A 19,110-nucleotide genomic window follows, 5' to 3' on the forward strand; every position below is an offset into this window, starting at 1 on the left:
ACGCCCCGAATCCCGAGAAGATTGTGAGGCGTCCCCTCCCTGAAGAAGAAGCGGAAGGAGGGTCCTAGCAATATATATATATATATATATATATATATATATATATATATATATATATATATATATATATATATATATATATATATATATAATAAGAGGAGGGGGAGGAAGCATGGGAGAAATTTTTAGTTACTCCTAATAACGTTTTCTATGAAATTACTCGCTTCCAACAGATGGCAGCACCATCGCGCTGTCCTCCAAACTTTAACCTTCACCAAAACTTCATCTCTGTATATTCCTTGCCGACCACATAACCACTTTATCTCGTCAGTGTGTTGGAAGAGCGAAGTAGGATGGTGCAGTGAGTCAATGTGCTGGTTATATCGCTGTGGCATCAACTCTCAGCGTGAGATTGACAGTATTGCGTATCACAGAGAAGAGCTATTTTCGTGGTGAGTGTTTCCTTCATCAATTATACGAATGTGTAGTGTTCTGCGTGAGTTAAGTTATCATCAGCTGTAGAGAGAGAGAGAGAGAGAGAGAGAGAGAGAGAGAGAGATTTTGTTTCTTGAGGCTCTAGATGGGTTTTCTTTCAATCACCTCGAGATGGCATTATAATCTCAGTCTTTTCTCTCTCCGTATCATGTCTTTTTTTCGTCTTTTCAATACTTTTTTTTCTTCAACGTTAGCCTATGCATTCACCATTTCATCTCTTCCTGAACCCTTCCTCTTTAGCATCCACAACATGCCCCGCCAAACCTGATGATGTTATAAACAAGTACGTAATAAAGGAACGCAAAGGAAGAGCAGGCAGACTTTGACAGGATTCTTACAAATATAATATCACTCATAACACAAGACCTACATAGAAACCTCGGGAATCATAAAAGTGAGCAATTCTTTCTACGGATATGTTTTCCTTTCTTCCTCTTTTCTTTCTTTTGACTGTTGTTGTTGTTGTTGCTGTTATTGTTGTTGTTGTTGTGTTTTCTTTGCGTCCGTCTGTTGGTTTTCCTTATTTTTCTTTTTGTGTTTCTTTTTCATTGTTTTTCGTAATGTGCACAGTAGTACCTATAGTAAAGGACTGCTTTGATGATGTTTTTTGACGGTGGAGTTGCAAATGTGTAAATGTAGACGTAGTACAGTGTCATGTATACAGGTAATATTCTGAGAAGCACTAGGTTTCCAAACTGGCTTCAGAGACTACAAGAACTAAAATGATTCAGGTTCTGTAGCTTCTTTTCTCTCTAATAATAATAATAATAATGATAATAATAATAATAATAATAATAAATAAAAAAAATGATAAATAAATAAATAAATAAATAAACTGCAATTAGAAATGAGATCATCAAAACAGCTAGATAATTAGATAAAAGTATTTCAGATAACCCATTAAAATTGCACCAGTCTGCCGAGACTGGAGATGCTGACGAGTGTGACAAGTGAGAAGTGAGTGCATGAGTGATGATTTGCGGTGCTTGTGGTGGTGCTATAACATTGTAACCTGACATTCACTACCTCCAATTCAACCACCCATCATTTGCTTCTTAAGAAAAACAAAAAGCAATGTTTCACGTGAATCTTGTAAAATTAATGTTCTCCGTCATGAAGGGATGCAGTACACAGGGCATCACCTCCCCTCCAGTCACCTCCAGAGCTGTGCGGCAAACTGTGCTGTGGTAATCAGTGGCAGGCACCACAACACCACAGGGATCACGGTGACACAGGCTTTGGTTGGATGGTTGAGAAGACGGTTTAGACTAGTGCTTAGAGATTAGTACATGCTCATGAAATAGAGGCATGGCGTGCAGAACGGATGTCCTCCAATGACGTCACAAGATATATCTACGATAAGCGTGTAGTCACTGTAGCGTATGCCACGAGACCGCCCTGATGCTGCTGCTGCTGCTGCTTCGACTACTTACACCACAGGCACTCAAGCCCTCCTCCCCCGCCCCCCCCGTCCTCCCTCACTCCCCCGCTGCCCTCATGTCACAATACTGTACTTGTGAGATGGTATTTACAATTTGAAACTACCAATACGCTAAGAGGGACCGATGCCACAGCACTACACACACACACACACACACAAAGATGTATTGAGACGTGGAACAGCTTAAATGAAGAAGTAGTGTCTGCAACGAGTGCGCATACTTTTAAAGTAAGATTGGATAAGTGTAGATATGGAGACGGGGCCACACGAGCATAAAGCCCAGGCCCTGTAAAACTACAACTACAACTAGATAAATACACACACACACACCGATGCCACTGGGTCAGTGGAAGACAAACATTCCTTGAGATAAGAAATACAACAACTCTTTGGAACCATTGGCACCATAGTACCTGAATGTATTAACACACACAATGGCTTTCTTTGAACTCTCTATTAATTAAACCATTAGTTACTGTTACAGGATGCTATCTCTCTCTCTCTCTCTCTCTCTCTCTCTCTCTCTCCACATTAATTTTGTGTTGAACGTATCATTATGACGGGGATGAGAAGTATGAAGTATTACATCGGGATGCACACACGAAGGTACTTTGTGGTGGTGATGACCTGCCTGCCAGCCAGGGAACAGTGACCTAGTAAGGTCTGTGATGGGTGGCTGGCGACCTTCACATGATAACGTTGCTGGGTATCACGCTGCTGGATTTATTTCCATATATTAATCATTCTTCCTATCCTCAAATTTGTTACATTTATGAAAGTACATGTGTAACAGTAGTAGTAGTAGTAGCAGTAAGTGGAGGAGATCAGTAGCATGATGGTAATGGTGACCTTATTAAGAGTATGTTTGTGCAGTGTGTGTGTGTTTCACTGTTTCACTGTTTGATCTGCTGCAGTCTCTGACGAGACAGCCAGACGTTACCCTACGGAACGAGCTCAGAGCTCATTATTTCCGATCTTCGGATAGGCCTGAGACCAGGCACACACCACACACCGGGACAACAAGGTCACAACTCCTCGATTTACATCCCGTACCTACTCACTGCTAGGTGAACAGGGGCTACACGTGAAAGGAGACACACCCAAATATCTCCACCCGGCCGGGGAATCGAACCCCGGTCCTCTGGCTTGTGAAGCCAACGCTCTAACCACTGAGCTACCGTGTGTGTGTGTGTGTGTGTGTGTGTGTGCACAGTGCGAGGGAGCGGAGGCGTCTTATAGGGTGTAGGCAACCCTGGTGAGTGTTTGGCCACGGGATGAGTCATATAAGTCCAATTAGGTGTCTTGATGGGCTCAGCAAGGCACTGCTGGGGGTATGGCTGTCGATAATTCGGCTATGGACAAACCCGCATCAAGGCCATTGTTATTTCCTCTCTCTCTCTCTCTCTCTCTCTCTCTCTCTCTCTCTCTCTCTCTCTCTCTCTCTCTCTCTCTCATTACTGTCCTTATTTTCCATGTAGGTACTTATATATATATATATATATATATATATATATATATATATATATATATATATATATATATATATATATATATATATATATAATCACTTTGGTGTGTGAGTTATTCAGTCAAATTCAAATGGAAGTATTTGGCACAACAAACTGCGTTATGTCATTTGTAACTCATGATCGTACAATATTCGCTACTAGAGATTATGTGACTCTTTAGAAGAGATTTGCGAAAGCTGAGTTGTGTTTTACAATCGATGTTTCATAACTATAAGTTATTCTGTCTTGATAGAATTTAAAGAGATTCATGATTGTAAGGAAGGGGTTTCATATCTGCAGATCCTTCTTAAAGTACAAGAGAGAGAGAGAGAGAGAGAGAGAGAGAGAGAGAGAGAGAGAGAGAGAGAGAGAGAGAGAGAGAGAGAAATTCATGCCACGTATGTTTTAATTGTTTTGCAGGATGTTTCCATGATTCAAATGCATTTCTTGAAACCACTATGTATGTGAGATTCCTTGTAAATTTTAACAATAAAGAACATTCATTCGGGGTATATAAGGAAGATTTGAAGTCTTTGAAACATGGTTATGAAAAAAAAGAAAAAAGAAATATGAAGCGACAAAGCAGCTCTGCATGGGCGCCGCATGTGTCCTGAGCACTTGTAATACTGAGGCGGTACGGACAGGTGGAACAGACTGACAAAAGGTCATTGTCATTTGTAGAGGCCATAACACTGCGCACACCGGGAAGCTTATTTGTTGTTTACATTTGCCAGACGATGTTATGGTGATTGCCACGACTATATATATTACATATACGATGTTTTTTTTTTTTTTTTTTTCCTTTTTCCATACATATATATTCGTTAAACTGTTATTTGTTTCATGTGCGCTTCCTCGTCTCCACTTGTCCACAACTCCCCCCCCCTCTCTCTTTCTCTCTCTCTCTCTCTCTCTCTCTCTCTCTCTCTCTCTCTCTCTCTCTCTCTTTTAGTATAGGTGAGCAGATGGATGCGTTAGTATGTGAGTGGGTGGGTGGGCGAGCTGGTGCATGGATGGGTTGGTTCACAGGAATATGGATGAATACGTGAAGAAATTGGTGTGTGGATGGGGTGAGTGGATAAATGAGTGAGCGGGAGGTGTGTGGGTAGGTACAGTTAGATAGGTGAACTGTTATGCAGATGGAGTGTTGGATGGGTGGATAGATGGATAAGTTGGCGGCTGAACCATAAGGCGCCAGGAGCTGTTGACTTGCCCAACTTGAATGCCGAGAGGAGTTCGTCATGCGTGATAGGCACACAGGTGTCGTCCAGCAGAGGAACACTGTGGCAAAGCAACTCCATCCTTCGTGGTCTTTGCTGATCAAGCGCCTCCTGGTCTTCCACAGGAAGGCCAGAGAAGGATGAGGCTTCCTTCCACTGCAAGACGAGTTCTCGTGTCCTGCCTACAGGATCAGGGTCACACACCTGCCGTCTGGACTTGCCCCGGACGCTGTTGACATGGTGCCACACCTCCCGGAGGGACCAGGTCCTGCGCACCTTGTCCAGGAAGGAGACCCAGTACTTCTTCCTTTCCTGCTGCTGCAGATCCGTGAGGTGTCGAGCCACGGTAACCATGGCATCCTGTGACTCTGTGTCTGCTGGGTTGAGCTGCCAATGTCTCTGGTAGGCAGCAAGCGTCTGTTGGCAGTTCAGAATGACAAGGTCGGTAGCGTAAGTCCAGCGGTGTGGAGCATGGACCCTTGCTGGAACCCTTGGAGTCGCGATGAATCTCTCGATGGTGTACAGGAGTCCGTCGTACAATGCCTCTGCATTAGCAAAGGAGCCCTTCAGGCCAGCGTACCATACCACCACATGGACGACGAGGTCCGTCATCCTGGATGGTGGCACCGTCAAGCGCTTCCTGGGCACTGCCGGGGCGGACTGCACCGGGAGGGTCGTCTCCAGGGCAAAGTGGTCGCTCAGCACTGACCTGACAAGATAAGTTTGGGCAGTATATGTCGCCATATTGATGAGGGCTACATAATCAAGTCTGCCTCCTTGAACATGTGTGGGTGTGTGGTCCCCAGTAAGTACAGCTGTATCTGTGGTGTCAAGGAAAGCCTTCCAGCGCACACCATTGACATTGGTGGTGAGGTGGCATCCTAATTCCTTATGCCTGGCATTAAGGTCACCCATGATAACACTTTGCTCTTCAAGAACATATTCAGGAAACTTTGCAATATTTAAGGCACCAGCATGAATGTACATGTTTACAAAGTAAATAATTTCACCCACAGTGTGCAAGCAAACTAATAAATTCAATACCCTCAGTGACCCCCATTTCCATGAAGTTAACTGGAATCCCATGTTTAATGTAAGTGGTCATCCCCCGACTACTGCTGTCACCACATCTGAGGGTGTGGGAGGCATAACCCCCCAGCTCAGGCACCCTTGGCCCTACCTCCTGTAAGGCAATAATGTCAGGCTTATGGAGAAGGACATGAGAGTGTAAGTCAGTGAAACGGGCATGTAGACCATTGACATTCCATGTTAGGGTGCAGAAAGTCTTACCGTTCATCGCGATGGTGTTGCATCTGTGTCTTCAGGCCATCCACTTCCTGTGTCAGGCGAGACATCTGCTCCATCAGCATCTGCATGGCTGTCATCAGATGTCCCTGGTCTGGCTTGGGGCTGGCAATCTTCAGATGTCCCTGGTCTGGCTCGGAGCTGGCAGTCTTCAGATGTCCCTGGTCTGGCTCGGGGCTGGCAGTCTTCAGGTGTCCCTGGTCCGGCTTGGGGTTGGCAGTCCGGGCTGGGGATTGGGCTGTAGCACCGCTTCTTCTTTCGGCTGACCAGTGTCCATTCACCTGCAGCATCCTCCTCACAGTCTGCCACAGGTGACTTGCTCTCTGAAGCAAGGGGAGCAGGGACCATCCCTGAGAGGCTCCGGGGCTGTCGTGTGGCTCCCTTGACTGGCTTGACGGGGGTATCCATCCTCGGTGTGGGTGCAGCAGCAGTTTCACATTGCCCTGCGGCCTTGTCCTTTTCGTGGGTGGGTCGCACAGGCTATGCTAAGACATGGCACTCTCTCCTTGGCCCTGTTGAGCACCGCTGGCTAGGGATGGGGTTGGAGCCACAGTGGAGGTCTCACTGCATACTGTGTGCTGCTGGTTCTTGAAGGCAGCAAACTCGGTACTAAGACCAGAGACTGTTGCAGTCAGATTGTCCACTTTGGCGGCTAGTGCAGTCACCAATGCCATTAGCTGCTGGGTAGCGTCGGTGCCAGGCAGTTCCTGAGTGATACTTGCCTGGGACACTGTGTTTAGAGGCACAGGGAGCACTGTAGCAGTGCGCTGCAGCAAAGGTGGGAACACGGCAGGTGTAGTTGAAGTGCCAGCGGTGGGGCAGGAAGGCTGGGACAGGTGAGGGGCAGCGGCCGAGAAGGAGGGCTTCGTCGCCCAGGCGTTGGTCTGGGGAGGTGGAGCCTGGCGAAACACAAGCCTGGGCCGACTCACCTCATCCGTGGCAGGCTCCCTTTGGGGCCGAGGCCTGACAGTGCAGAGGGTGGAGTGGGCGTTGTGGTCACCCCCACAATTGCAGCAGCGAGGAGGATTTTGGTGCCCTCCTTGATCTTATCCAGGCACTGTGCTGACTTATGGGGCCAGCACAGTACCTGCAGCGAGGGCAGACTGGCAGCGCCACTCCTTGTGTCCCCAGCGACTACAGTGGCGGCACAGGTCAGGTTCAGGTGTATACCGCTCCACACGCCGACGTCCAAGGCCCAGGAGATGCACCTCACTGGGCACCTTACCTGTCACCACTCCCAACAGTTGGGGCCTTGCCATCTGCCCCACCATCCTCCTCTTCAGCCCATGGAATCCAGCTGGTACCTCTATCAGGTTGACATTGATGTGGGTCGCCACTCCATGGATAGATAATAAAGGGTGAGTGTCCTCCTCGCCAGGGCACTCCATAACCAGGCACAGAAAACCCTCACTCAACAGGGTGGCGTAAAAGGAGGAGTCAGTACTGACCGTTATATAAGGCTGGTTCCGTCCCTCCTTGTAGAGTGGCTGCAGGTCTGGGTGTTGTTTCAGCAGGGCAGCAAACCAGCTGAAAAGCTCACTGGCTGTCTTCCCATGGCCAACAGGGAAGAACAGACGACGCCTTTGTTTACGGTCTGAGGTGGCCGGGGCAGGTACATCTCGACAGGGAATCTGGTCAGCAGCAGCATTTTCCTAGTATTTTTCCTTGCCAGATGTTGCAGGACAAGGCTCCTCAACAATCTACATGTCCTCTAGGGCTGCCACGCCTACCTCCACCTCAACAGTGCCTGCTACGAGCATAGTCCTTCGTGCTGGGCCCATGTAGGAAGCAGCAGGCTTTGTGGAAGGGGCACCACCAAACCCAGGCACGGACGCTTATTTTCTGTCTTCTCCTGGCTTGTTTCTGGCTGGCAAAACGGGCCTAGACCTCCCTCAGTACCCACTGAGTAGGCGTGTTCACTCCAAATCACTTCTGATTTTCTCTTGTTTAGTGTTTAGGCAAAGACTATGTAAATAAACAGGACTGGAAAGCGTCAATTTACCGTTTAGCCTAGGCAAACTGGCAACTCTTCTTGTTTGCGGTTCACTCACGCGATGGCGCTGCTGTTGCAGCTTATCAAGATCATCACCGTTGATCCGTCTGCATGTTTACATGTGTCAACACTCAAACAAGAGGGCCCACAGCAGTGACAGGTTACACGCCGCATGTTCTCAAGAAATCCGCAAAAATGAACACTAGAGTGGGGCATCCATGTGTTATTTGTCGCAGGATAAAGGGCACCCACCCACACTTGGTCTTCCATCGCTTTCCTAAAGATCATGACAGGTAAGTACTGGTGTATAACATGGGGATCGTAGTATACTTGATTTGGTTGAGACCTGTACAAATCAGTATAAACCTGCATGATATTTGTTTGCTTTTGCTTGCCTGCTTCTGCTATATTTGTAACATAGCTTCCATTCTAAAATCTAGGCCTGTTGTTTTGGTAATTGTTTATGTTTATAATTTCCAATTAACTTATTAAACTTGCTTAGATATGTGTTTTTCCTTTCATGAGAATTCCAGATTTCTGGATAACACTTAAAAAAAATTCATTGCACTCAAAATTGGCAAATAAATAAAAAATTACTTACAAAAACATTGTGTTTGTATTTACCATTAATATGCAGAAGTAATCCATGTGTAGAGCACCGAACAGGTACAGTATGTACGCATATTACTATCTCACTGTGCAGTACTCAACGCTAACAAAACACACCAAACACAACAGTTAAAAAACACAGGAATATTACATATTTTCAGCATACTGTTTTATCTCTTTTCAGTACATAAAGTATGCATATCAAACACTGTTCTGTATTTCCATATAAATGAAAGAAAATAAAGAATTCAACTGCAAAAAACATACTCTGTGAAACTTTAATTTTTTTTCCTGATTTTAATTATTATTTTTTTGGCCTTAAAAATCTGGATTTCTGGCCCTTTGAGAGTATTAAGAGCCGAATTAATGGAGTTTTCAGTAGCAGCGCGGCTGGGGGCAAACGGAGGCAAGAGCAAACCCCATCAACCTCATGGAATGAGATCAAGAAGGAGTTACATTTCGAATAAAACTTAATAATAAGACGCATATTAGGCCATAGAAGAAGTGGGTACTGTAGATGTAGATTTACGTTTACATATTGCGCGGTATACTGGAGAGAACCGATATCAAAAATACGGCGTGAAATAAATTAAGGAGCTGGTGGTAGCTGGTGACATGTCGCATCTATCCGTCCCTGTTGTGGATGTTGTCCGATTCCATTCTTCCAATCGTGACTTCGATACAATAAAAGAGTTACTTTTCTATTATTAGGTGAAAAAATTATAATATTGTTGCAAATCCTTATATCATAAAGTAGTGAATGATGGTAAAATAGATTATCTGCTAAGTATTGACGTAATTCAATTATACAGGCGTCAGAAAACCGCAGCCATACATCTAAAATGGAACACCTTCAAAACAAGCCAGCGTAGATTAAACCACTTGCAAGGACTGAAGACCTGTTGTTTTTATGAGTATTGCGCTGCTCGGCCCTCAGCATATACAAATGATGAAACACTGGTGTGCTATAATACTCCCCATCAAGGAATAAATCCCCAAACTCTTCCACCATGCTGCTGTGTTTACGTCTTGACCACAGTGCTGGCTCAGGTGACTCTCATTGTGATCTCCCAGGGATTGAGATCACAGTGACACGGTCGTCTGGCACCACCGACGGTGTCCTCAGCACTGTCCTGTTCAGTTTGAACTCAAACATGTTTGGCCTTGCGGTGACTCTACTGAAAACGCCTTTTATTGTTAGGTTAAGACGGCGTTACACTAGCACATTTTCCGTCGTCTCAGGCGATTTCCGTCGTTTTTTTTTTTTTTTTTTTTTTACCCTTCTCTTTTGTCAATTCTCTCTTTCGTCTTGAGTCAGACGAAAGGCATTGTTTTCGTCTAACGCCAATTTTTAGTCAAAATAAGAACTATGGTTTCTAATTAACACTTATTAAAAAAATATTTTGTGTTAAACGAAAGAATGCTATTATCGTGATAGAAGAAATTTGAATAAGTTGATGAATATTTATTTGTATACATATTTTTTTTTCTAGCCTAGCAATGAAAAGTTCCTCAGTTGTTTGTGTACATTTCCTAGGGAGTGCAAATATGTGACGCTTTTGAATATTTCCAAGGCAACTTCCAAGTAGCTGGCCAAGATGAGCAGTCATGTTATCTGTCAGTGGACAAAACACTGAAGAATTTCTCATAGAGAGCATTAGAGGTCACCGTTGCCTTTGGGATCACAGAACAGCTGATTACAGCAAGAAAGGCATGAAAAGCGCAGCATATGATGCAGTCACGTGTAGTTTGAGGGAAACATTCGTTTCCTCCTCCTTAGACACATTTTAAGATGCAAAAAAGCCGCGGCTTGCTGGGGTGAATGAGGAACCATGTTTGTTTACAATCGACAAGCGCAGCAAAGCGGAAGCAAGCTTATGTGTGACGGCCACCGTCTGCAAAAGTTGACAGTCGTCAGAAAATTGACAAAAAAGAAGACGGAAAAGTGCTAGTGTGACGCCGCCTTTATACTAACACCAACGTTTAAAAAACAGAACGTACCAAGAAACAGCCACATTGGTATTAGTAATTACTAACCCCACGTTTAAAAAATCGACTGATAATTGATTACTTTATCAATTTACTAACCAATTTCTTCGTGTGAAATTCATTCATACTGAGATTGTAGAAAGATTTTGTTTTAGTAATTCTCAAACTCTACCTACTGTTACCCTGTGTTTGTTCCCTCCAGGCTGGCTTCATGCTGACCACGGTGAGTGGGGCTTAGGACAATGAAGAGGAAGCTTTTATTCCCTCTGCTACTGCTGTGTTGCCAAGGTAAGGCAGTCCATTGAAATTCGTTTATATATAATATTAAGACATACTTAAATTACACACACACACACACACACACACACACTGCCTCGTAGCTCAGTGGTAAAGAGAGCCTGTGTTGGCTGTCATGGTTAGCATGTTTGGAGCCCCACTAGAGGCTGGTCAGCTCTGAGATTCTTCCGCTGACAAGCGCGGCAGTTACTTGAGTGGGGGATTGGGAGTGTGGTGCGTGAGATCACAGTGTTACCCGAAGATTGGTAACAATGAACTCTGAGCTCGCATTAGGAGATGACTGGTGATTGTCGGTGCACGTGCTCGTGATCAGTGGGTGAAGCAGGTGAGACGGAAGAAGGTAATACTGTATTACAGTAGGCTACTACTACCTAACCATTTTCCTTATCATTATCTGCATGGTAAGTAACAAAAAGTAACTGGTCTGGCAATATCCAAAATAGATGCAGTTTCTGGACATGTGGATGAATTAAAGTGGATATTAGAGGAACTAATATATGCAATTCATAGAATATTTCCATAATCAACCAAGCTGCTCTGTTGTCAATAATTTATCAGTAGTAACACCTGGTAGCCCCACACCAGGTGAAGGCTTCAGTTTTCCTTTGATTGATTCAGCCACGGAACGGAAATGATATTATTAATATGCCTGTGAGTGAGTTTTACCAGACACACGGAGGCATCACACCCTTCAAAATATAGCGAAACTGATGCGTTGTACTGCATCAGTTATCGATAACGTCTTCAGTGGATGCTAAAATATTATGTATTATTAACTTTGAAGGTAAAATTTTCATCTATGCATAAGCAAGATATGGTGTTTAGTGACGTCAGCAGCTGTCAACATTTGGCCAGCTCAAGTCGCTAGGTGATGGCTCTTATTTCTCCCCACGTAAAGAATCTTCCAGACTTGGGAAAAATGCGCGCGGAACTCGAACCCGGGTCTCTCGGTTAAGAGCCGAGTGTGCTAACCAAGTTAGTAACCACAATACTACGTGGTGTGTGTGTGTGTGTGTGTGTGTGTGTGTGTGTGTGTGTGTGTGTGTGTGTGTGTGTGTGTAATTATTCACCTCAGTCGCCCACTGGTCACCCAGCCAGTCTTCCCCATTACGGAGCGAGCTCAGAGCTCATAGACCGATCTTCGGGTAGGACTGAGACCACAACACACTCCACACACCGGGAAAGCGAGACCACAACCCCTCGAGTTACATCCCGTACCTACTTGTTGCTGGGTGAACAGGGACTACACATTAAGGCCGCCGGGATTCGAACCCAGGCCTTTTCGGTTGAGCTGAGTTTGCTAATCACTAATCACTACACACTGTCGTCTGCTGATCACCCAGCCAGCCTTTCCCATTACGGAGCGAGCTCAGAGCTCATAGACCGATCTTCGGGTAGGACTGAGACTACAACACACTCCACACACCGGGAAAGCGAGGCCACAACCCCTCGAGTTACATCCCGTACCTATTTACTGCTAGGTCAACAGGGGCTACACATTAAGAGGTTTGCCCATTTGCCTCGCCGCTTCCCGGGAGTTGAACCCGGGCCCTCTCGATTGTGAGACGAGCCTGCTAATCACTACATTACGCGGGGTGTGTGTGTGTAATTCATCTCGGTTGCCTGCTGGTCACCCAGCCAGTCTTCCCCATTACGGAGCGAGCTCAGAGCTCATAGACCGATCTTCGGGTGTGTGTGTGTGTGTGTGTGTGTGTGTGTGTGTGTGTGTGTGTGTGTGTGTGTGTGCGCGCGCGAGTGCGTGCGTGAGGAGGGTGGCGGCGCGGGAGATGACGTGGTAACGCTCTGATCAAGGGGAGGGAAGGTCAAATGCAGGGACGGTTTTTGCTATGGGCAATGTGGGCGACCGCCCAGGGCACAGTCTACTTAAGGATGCACGAACGCCATCCCCACCCCAAAAAAAAAAAAAAAAAAAAAAAAAATCGCCAGTTTTCTACACTAATACCGCTAACTTCCACGTGAAGTTAGAGAAGTGGTCGCTGGGGCACCCCTAGTATCACGTCAACTTACTCCTGGGTCATGTATACAGGTTGTGTGTCAGAAGAGAAGTCAAGGAGAAGGGGGGGCGGGGTAACAACTTTCGCCTGTGAGTCTCACATTCATTGTTGGGGTTCGGCGGTGGGTTTTTTTTTTTTTTTTTGAGGGGGCGGAGGGCGTCCGGTGGAGGGTTCGCCCAGGGCGTAAAAGTAGCCAGGACCACGTCTGATCAAATGGGTGAAGCCTAAAGGATTAGTTTTTGAGGTGGTTGAACCAAAGGAAAACTGAGCCCTTTATCTGGTGTGGGGCTACCAGGTATTGCTTCTGAGAAATTATATAGCCAGAATTGGAAGGGAGTCAAGTGCTGGCGTCTCTACATTATACTGTACATAGTCTGTTCCATCTATGAAGTCCGTTCAGGGTGGGGCAGGTCACGTCGTTTACCTCTAGCCATACTGCCAAATCAATCTTCTTACATGTGTCTCTCTCTCTTTTATTTTCCATCCATGTACTATTAATTTTGAAAGTGATATTTCATGTATGCTGTATATAGTAAAGGAATCCACATAGTACAGTGAGTATCGATGTTTAGGATTCTAACAACGATTTATAAAAATTCTGTGACTTATGGCAGAGGCTTTTCCAATGTTGCTATTATGTGTTGGTCAGCGTGTCCTCTTGGGTCCCTCACCTGGTTCGAGTCAGGTGAAGTGTCTCGGCTCACGCCTCATTTTCTCTGGCTACCAAACAAGATGGAAACTACAACCCTTTTTACTTCATGTAGGTGGTGTGGGAATTTTTTTTTTTTTAATAATAAATAAATAGGATATAAATCATATATAATATAGAGAGAGAGAGAGAGAGAGAGAGAGAGAGAGAGAGGCTTGCGGATAGGCAGGTAGGTATACAATTTTAATCTGATAATTGGTGGTCGAAATGAAAACGTCGCACTCATGGGAATTTTGGGATTTGCCACACCTAGAACGGACTTCATAGATGAAACGGACTATAATACACAGCGTACTTACCTCGTGTAAAGGTTGTTGTGGATGATCTTTACAAAGTCCACATTGCGTCAATAAAAGTGAAGGTGTGTCCCCAGGATCGAAAGTTTTGTGGATGACAGCCAAGCAGTAGATATATGTACTACAGTAGCATTCACAACCACCGTCCTACACCCGAATGGCGTCACCTGGCCTGGGCATCTGAGGATTTAGCCCCTAATGTTTTTTTCTTTAGCCCCGGATAATTCAAATTCAGAAGAAAGATAACAGAACTGTACGTTAACGAGCCACTAAAGAGTAAAGAACTTGTAGTTGTACATCATTCAATTTTTACACATTTTGAAGTCACCATAAGGCTAAAGAAGGGACAGAAGTAATTTTTTTTTTTTTTTTCTGGGAAGGATCTCCTAGACTTCCATATAAGGTCTGGGCTCAATCCCCAATGTTTTCAGTCCCAAGAAACGATCCTTCCATGCTCCCTTGCGACTTTCAGAGTGTAAGTTGTGTAACCTGAGTTGAACCTCAATGTTGCCTCTAACGCGGCGGCGGGAGGCTTTATAGTTCCTACCCCTATGTCATTTCTATCAACGTGATTATATTATACTACTCTATAACTCCGAATAATAATTTCTGTATTCAACCTATTTTTAATATTCATTCATGCTCAAAACGATTTATAACACTTGTAATTGTCTTACGGTAAATCATAAAGCACTACGTAACGTGTACCTATATCTTGTATTGCTCTGCGAAGGAACGTATTATGCCATGTAATTAACGAATAACCATCGGAATTGTCGGAACATACCAACCAACCAAGAATCATTGATACTAATTAGCGGAGATATGGTGGTATTATAATATCCATGGATGTTGTTGTTGTTGTTGTGATCACAGGCGGGGTAGTTGTCCACACTTCTTCAGGAAGACGCAGGTGAGGCGGAGAACCGCAGCTTGGTGTGAGGAGTGGACGCCCGCCGCCGCCAGCAGGGTGGGCAAGTCAAAGGTAGACACACCCAAGGCAACAAGGTGATCACGGAGCACAACACGGTGGGAGTGGAAGCGGGGACAGTGTAAGAGGAAGTGTTCCATGGATGTTTCCCAGAAAATCTTATTTCACAGAAATTTTGAGAGCTGCAGATAAACAAGATTAAAAACATATAATTACTAAATTTTTTTTTTTCTACAATGAGGTAGCTAGGCATATCCTCAGGACAGGGTCAAGGAATGTTGGCAATGCATTATTCCACCATCTCGTGGCTGATCTGCCATTCACTTTTTTTTTTACCAGTCAAGGGTCTATAGTGAAAGCCATCATGAATTGTTCACAGTTCAGACTTGGACCAGTGTTGTACAGCTGGTACACCCTCATCAGCCAGGATTCCTAATTTTCTCTCGCAAAACCCACTCAGCAGCATGAGGTCTTCTCGGTGGGCATTTCGTAGTTATTTCTTAATTTCGTGAGAGGCTACAGTAGTTTTGGTCTTGGTATAGGGCTGCAGTGATTCTCTACGGATCATATATGTTACCATTCGGGAACACTAGGCGGTTGCCTAGGGCCACGAGTTTCTGGGGCGCTCATGAAACTCCTCATACACTTCTGGTTAACAGAGGTTTTATTATTTGCACACACTATTTATTTTTTTTTTATTAAAATTCATTTGCTAAAATGCCTGCTGAATGATTATCCTAAGAAGTGTGTTTCGGGCCCCCCTATAGATATATAAAGAAAACGGGCTCCCTCTTCATACCCCACTATTTTGGATTAGGTGCGTGGGGGAACCCCCCATGCCTACCTTTGTCTATGATCCCCAAATTCTTAAATCCGCCTTTGGGGAGGGGGAGACAGTAAGGTAAAATTACGTGAAGTTAGACTAGTTAACCCACCTGGTTGACTTATCTGGTAAAGCCACCAAATGCAAGCAAGGATTGGGCTTATGCTGATACTCCAGTCAGACTAACATGCACCATAACTAACGCCACTACCAACTGCTCCTACCAGAGATAGAAGGAAATGTTCTTAGATATAAAATATGTGTAATCTTTCATGGTTTATATTAAGTTAGCAGCAGGTGAGGTTAAGAGTTGTATATCTCATGTGATTATCATATTTTGAGGGATTTTCATTATTATTATTATTTTTTTATTTTTTTTTTTTTTTACATTATTGTTATTATTATCATTGTTCTATTATTATTATTGTTATTATTACTATTATTATTATCATTATTATTATTATTATTATTATTATTATTATTATTATTATCATTACATGTTTCTGATAACAAATTCTGTAAAGAAGTAGCATTTCCACCTTTAATTCAGTTCCAGCAGTGTGGAGCATCAGACCACCACAAATTGACAGTGAAGAAATACTAAATGTGGAGGAGGATAGTGACCTGATCCTGCACTGCCGAGGCTCCAAGGCAGTGAAGTGGAACACTACTGATGTCAGTATTTTTTATATAGACTAGTAAACTTAATATGATTAATCAATATTATTTTCTTAATCATATTGAATTATATATTTTTTCATTTTTTGATATCCACAGTATATATATATATATATATATATATATATATATATATATATATATATATATATATATATATATATAAGCGTGGCATATTTCAGTCATAATAATCTTTTTTTTTTTTTCTCATTTGATTTGGAAAACATCCAGTTACATCTAAATGTAGCTTATCTTTACTGTCTAGCACCATGTTTACTTGTGTTTTCATTCTTTTTACTGGTTACTGGTAGATTTTGAGTTATCCTTCTGTGTTTCCTTCTGCCTACAACTCCAGTTTCACGAGCTACTAAGATAAGTCAGAAGTCTTCCTCAGCCCTAGTACTGCTGTTTTCTTTGTGGGATTGGCTGGATTATCACACACACACACACACACACACACACACACACACACACACACACACACACACACACACACACACACACACACACACACACACGGTAGCTCAGTGGTTAGGCGCTGGCTTCACAAGCCAGAGGACCGGGTTGATTCCCGGCCGGGTGGAGATATTTGGGTGTGTCTCCTTTCACGTGTAGCCCCTGTTCACCTAGCAGTGAGTAGGTACGGGATGTAAATCGAGGAGTTGTGACCTTGTTGTCCCGGTGTGTGGTGTGTGCCTGGTCTCAGACCTATCCGAAGATCGGAAATAATGAGCTCTGAGCTCGTTCCGTAGGGTAATGTCTGGCTGTCTCGTCAGAGACTGCAGCAGATCAAACAGATCAAACAGTGAATTACACACACACACATATCCATTTTGTAGGCCAAACCACAACATGTGATATTTTATTACAAGGAAAGCAATATAGTATTGTTGGTTTGAGAGATTCTTTAATTAGAAAAATAAACTGTGGAATATGTGACTGCATATCTTAGTGCCCCCCTCCCTTGGAGTTTTCATCATCAGTTTGTAAATGCATCTTGATGTTCTCTAAATGACTTTTATTTCTTTTCTCCCTTTATTTTGTTATTTTCTAGGTTTTATTGCTCAGTTTTTATTTATATTTCCTTAATTCTTTGCATTTTTACTGATATTTTTCTTTTTAATACACTTATCAACTAGGTAATTATGAAATATAACAATCAGTCAAACACAAGAGTAAAGAGTATATTTTTGTAGCCCAACACAGCTTCATAGTACATGGCTCTGTGCCTTTTCTGCCAAATAAATAGTTGGCACTTGAATGGAATTTGTTTGCATCCCCTTTTTCCCTCCTTAGTTCATCTCCCAGATACAAAAGAAATATAATAATTATGAATTGATAAAGAAAGGATTCCATTCTACATTGTATTGATTTCAGGTAGATTTTTGCTAAGAATTTCAACAGGAAATATTATACCTCATCACTTGCCAAGTCAGCTTCCATGGGACTCATTACACTGTACTGTATAACACTGTCTTTACCAGTCCTTGCCCCCTCTACCCTTCTTTACCCCACCTCCACCCTTAATGAGCACTGTACAAACACATCCCTCGGATAATGGAGAGCAAACGACAATTAGAAAAGTTGTTAGGGAAGGTAATGAAGTTTCCCTGATGCTGACACTACAAAATGTGGATTTCCCTCACTGTCAAACCTGGTCATTTTGTACAAGAAGCATTAGGGAAATTAGGGATTATGGAAAAGTATTTCATTTCTGGAAAAACTTATTTAATAGGGTCAATTTGTATTCAAACACAAAATTAATACTACAATTTTATTCCCATTTTATTCTTATTCATGAGACAACATCATGCACAACCATATACCAGAAATACCCAAAGACTTGTTAAGAGCCCTTGGACATATAATTCTTGTACCACAGACAGAAAAACAAAGATCAAAGCACAGCTCCTCACCTGATTTGCTTTTGGGTCAGAGTCTGTATCTGCTTCATGAATAACTGAATTTTAGATTATGGAAACTGCTGGACATAAACTAGATCTCTTCATTCTCATGATCACTTGAGTCTAAGATTGACTTAGTCAATACGCTTTATGCGTCTTCTCCCAAAGAGATTAATGTAGGATTTATATGCCCAACATCTAGATCAGAGGTTCTCAACCTTTTCCTTGCTAAGAATCCCCAGTTATGATACCATCTACCTGAAGACCCATTAGTGACTAGTACTAACTCAATATGCAATGGTACTGCAAAGGATATTATTAGATCAGCCATCTAATTACCCCTGGAAATCTTCTTGTGAACTCTTTGGGTTTGCTAACCTCACGTTCAGAATCCATGATCTAAATACTAAGTAGAATTTGAAATGGAAACTGCCTCATGATATGCATGTTGTCTTTTACTGTGCAATGGTCTTCTTTCCCAGATAGTGAACAATTTACAAATTGAATTTATGTTGAGTTTTCTTGAGGTGATAAAAATGCCTAATTTTCAGTCTAATAATATTTCTTTTCCAGTTACATTTGAGACAAAACTCATGTCATTATGAAGAATTTACTCAACTGATTGAACTTTTTTTCAGCAAATGCATGTTACAAATACAGTACAAGAGGGTGCAGATTTGCCTCATCTCTCCACTCTTAAAGTAAGTGTTTCAAGCTATTGAACATATGTCACATATAACTGAAAACTGAAGAGTTTTCTCCAGACTTATTTTTTTTAAGCAAATTTGGTGTTAGTTAACTTGTTTTATTCAATGAAAAAAAATGCTACAATTAGTATTTGCAATGAAAGTAGGAAGTGATTACTGTCAGTGTAATCAACTCTACCTTATATGGTTA

The 19,110-nt window shown here is 43.1% G+C and overlaps 1 protein-coding gene across 3 annotated transcripts in view; it reads left to right on the forward strand.

Annotated features, from left to right (window-relative positions):
• The first annotated feature begins 313 nt into the window (after positions 1-313).
• The window catches only part of LOC123515233 (vascular endothelial growth factor receptor 1-like), a 124,845-nt gene continuing 106,048 nt past the window's right edge, over positions 314-19,110 (forward strand). For 2 of the 3 annotated variants that reach the window (XR_006677838.1, XM_045273796.1), the window contains exons 1-4: positions 314-452; positions 10,763-10,848; positions 16,182-16,306; positions 18,852-18,914. Coding sequence is in view for 2 of the 3 variants with exons in the window: in XM_045273796.1 (XP_045129731.1) it covers positions 10,803-10,848; positions 16,182-16,306; positions 18,852-18,914 (234 nt within the window). In the remaining variant the exon portion in view is untranslated. Of the gene's footprint in view, positions 453-10,762; positions 10,849-14,636; positions 14,886-16,181; positions 16,307-18,851; positions 18,915-19,110 lie in introns of those variants that run through there. The other variant, XM_045273797.1, reaches the window with a different exon arrangement.

Source organism: Portunus trituberculatus, chromosome 38 (genome assembly GCF_017591435.1).
Source record: "Portunus trituberculatus isolate SZX2019 chromosome 38, ASM1759143v1, whole genome shotgun sequence".
Classification (NCBI taxonomy): Eukaryota; Metazoa; Arthropoda; class Malacostraca; order Decapoda; family Portunidae; genus Portunus; species Portunus trituberculatus.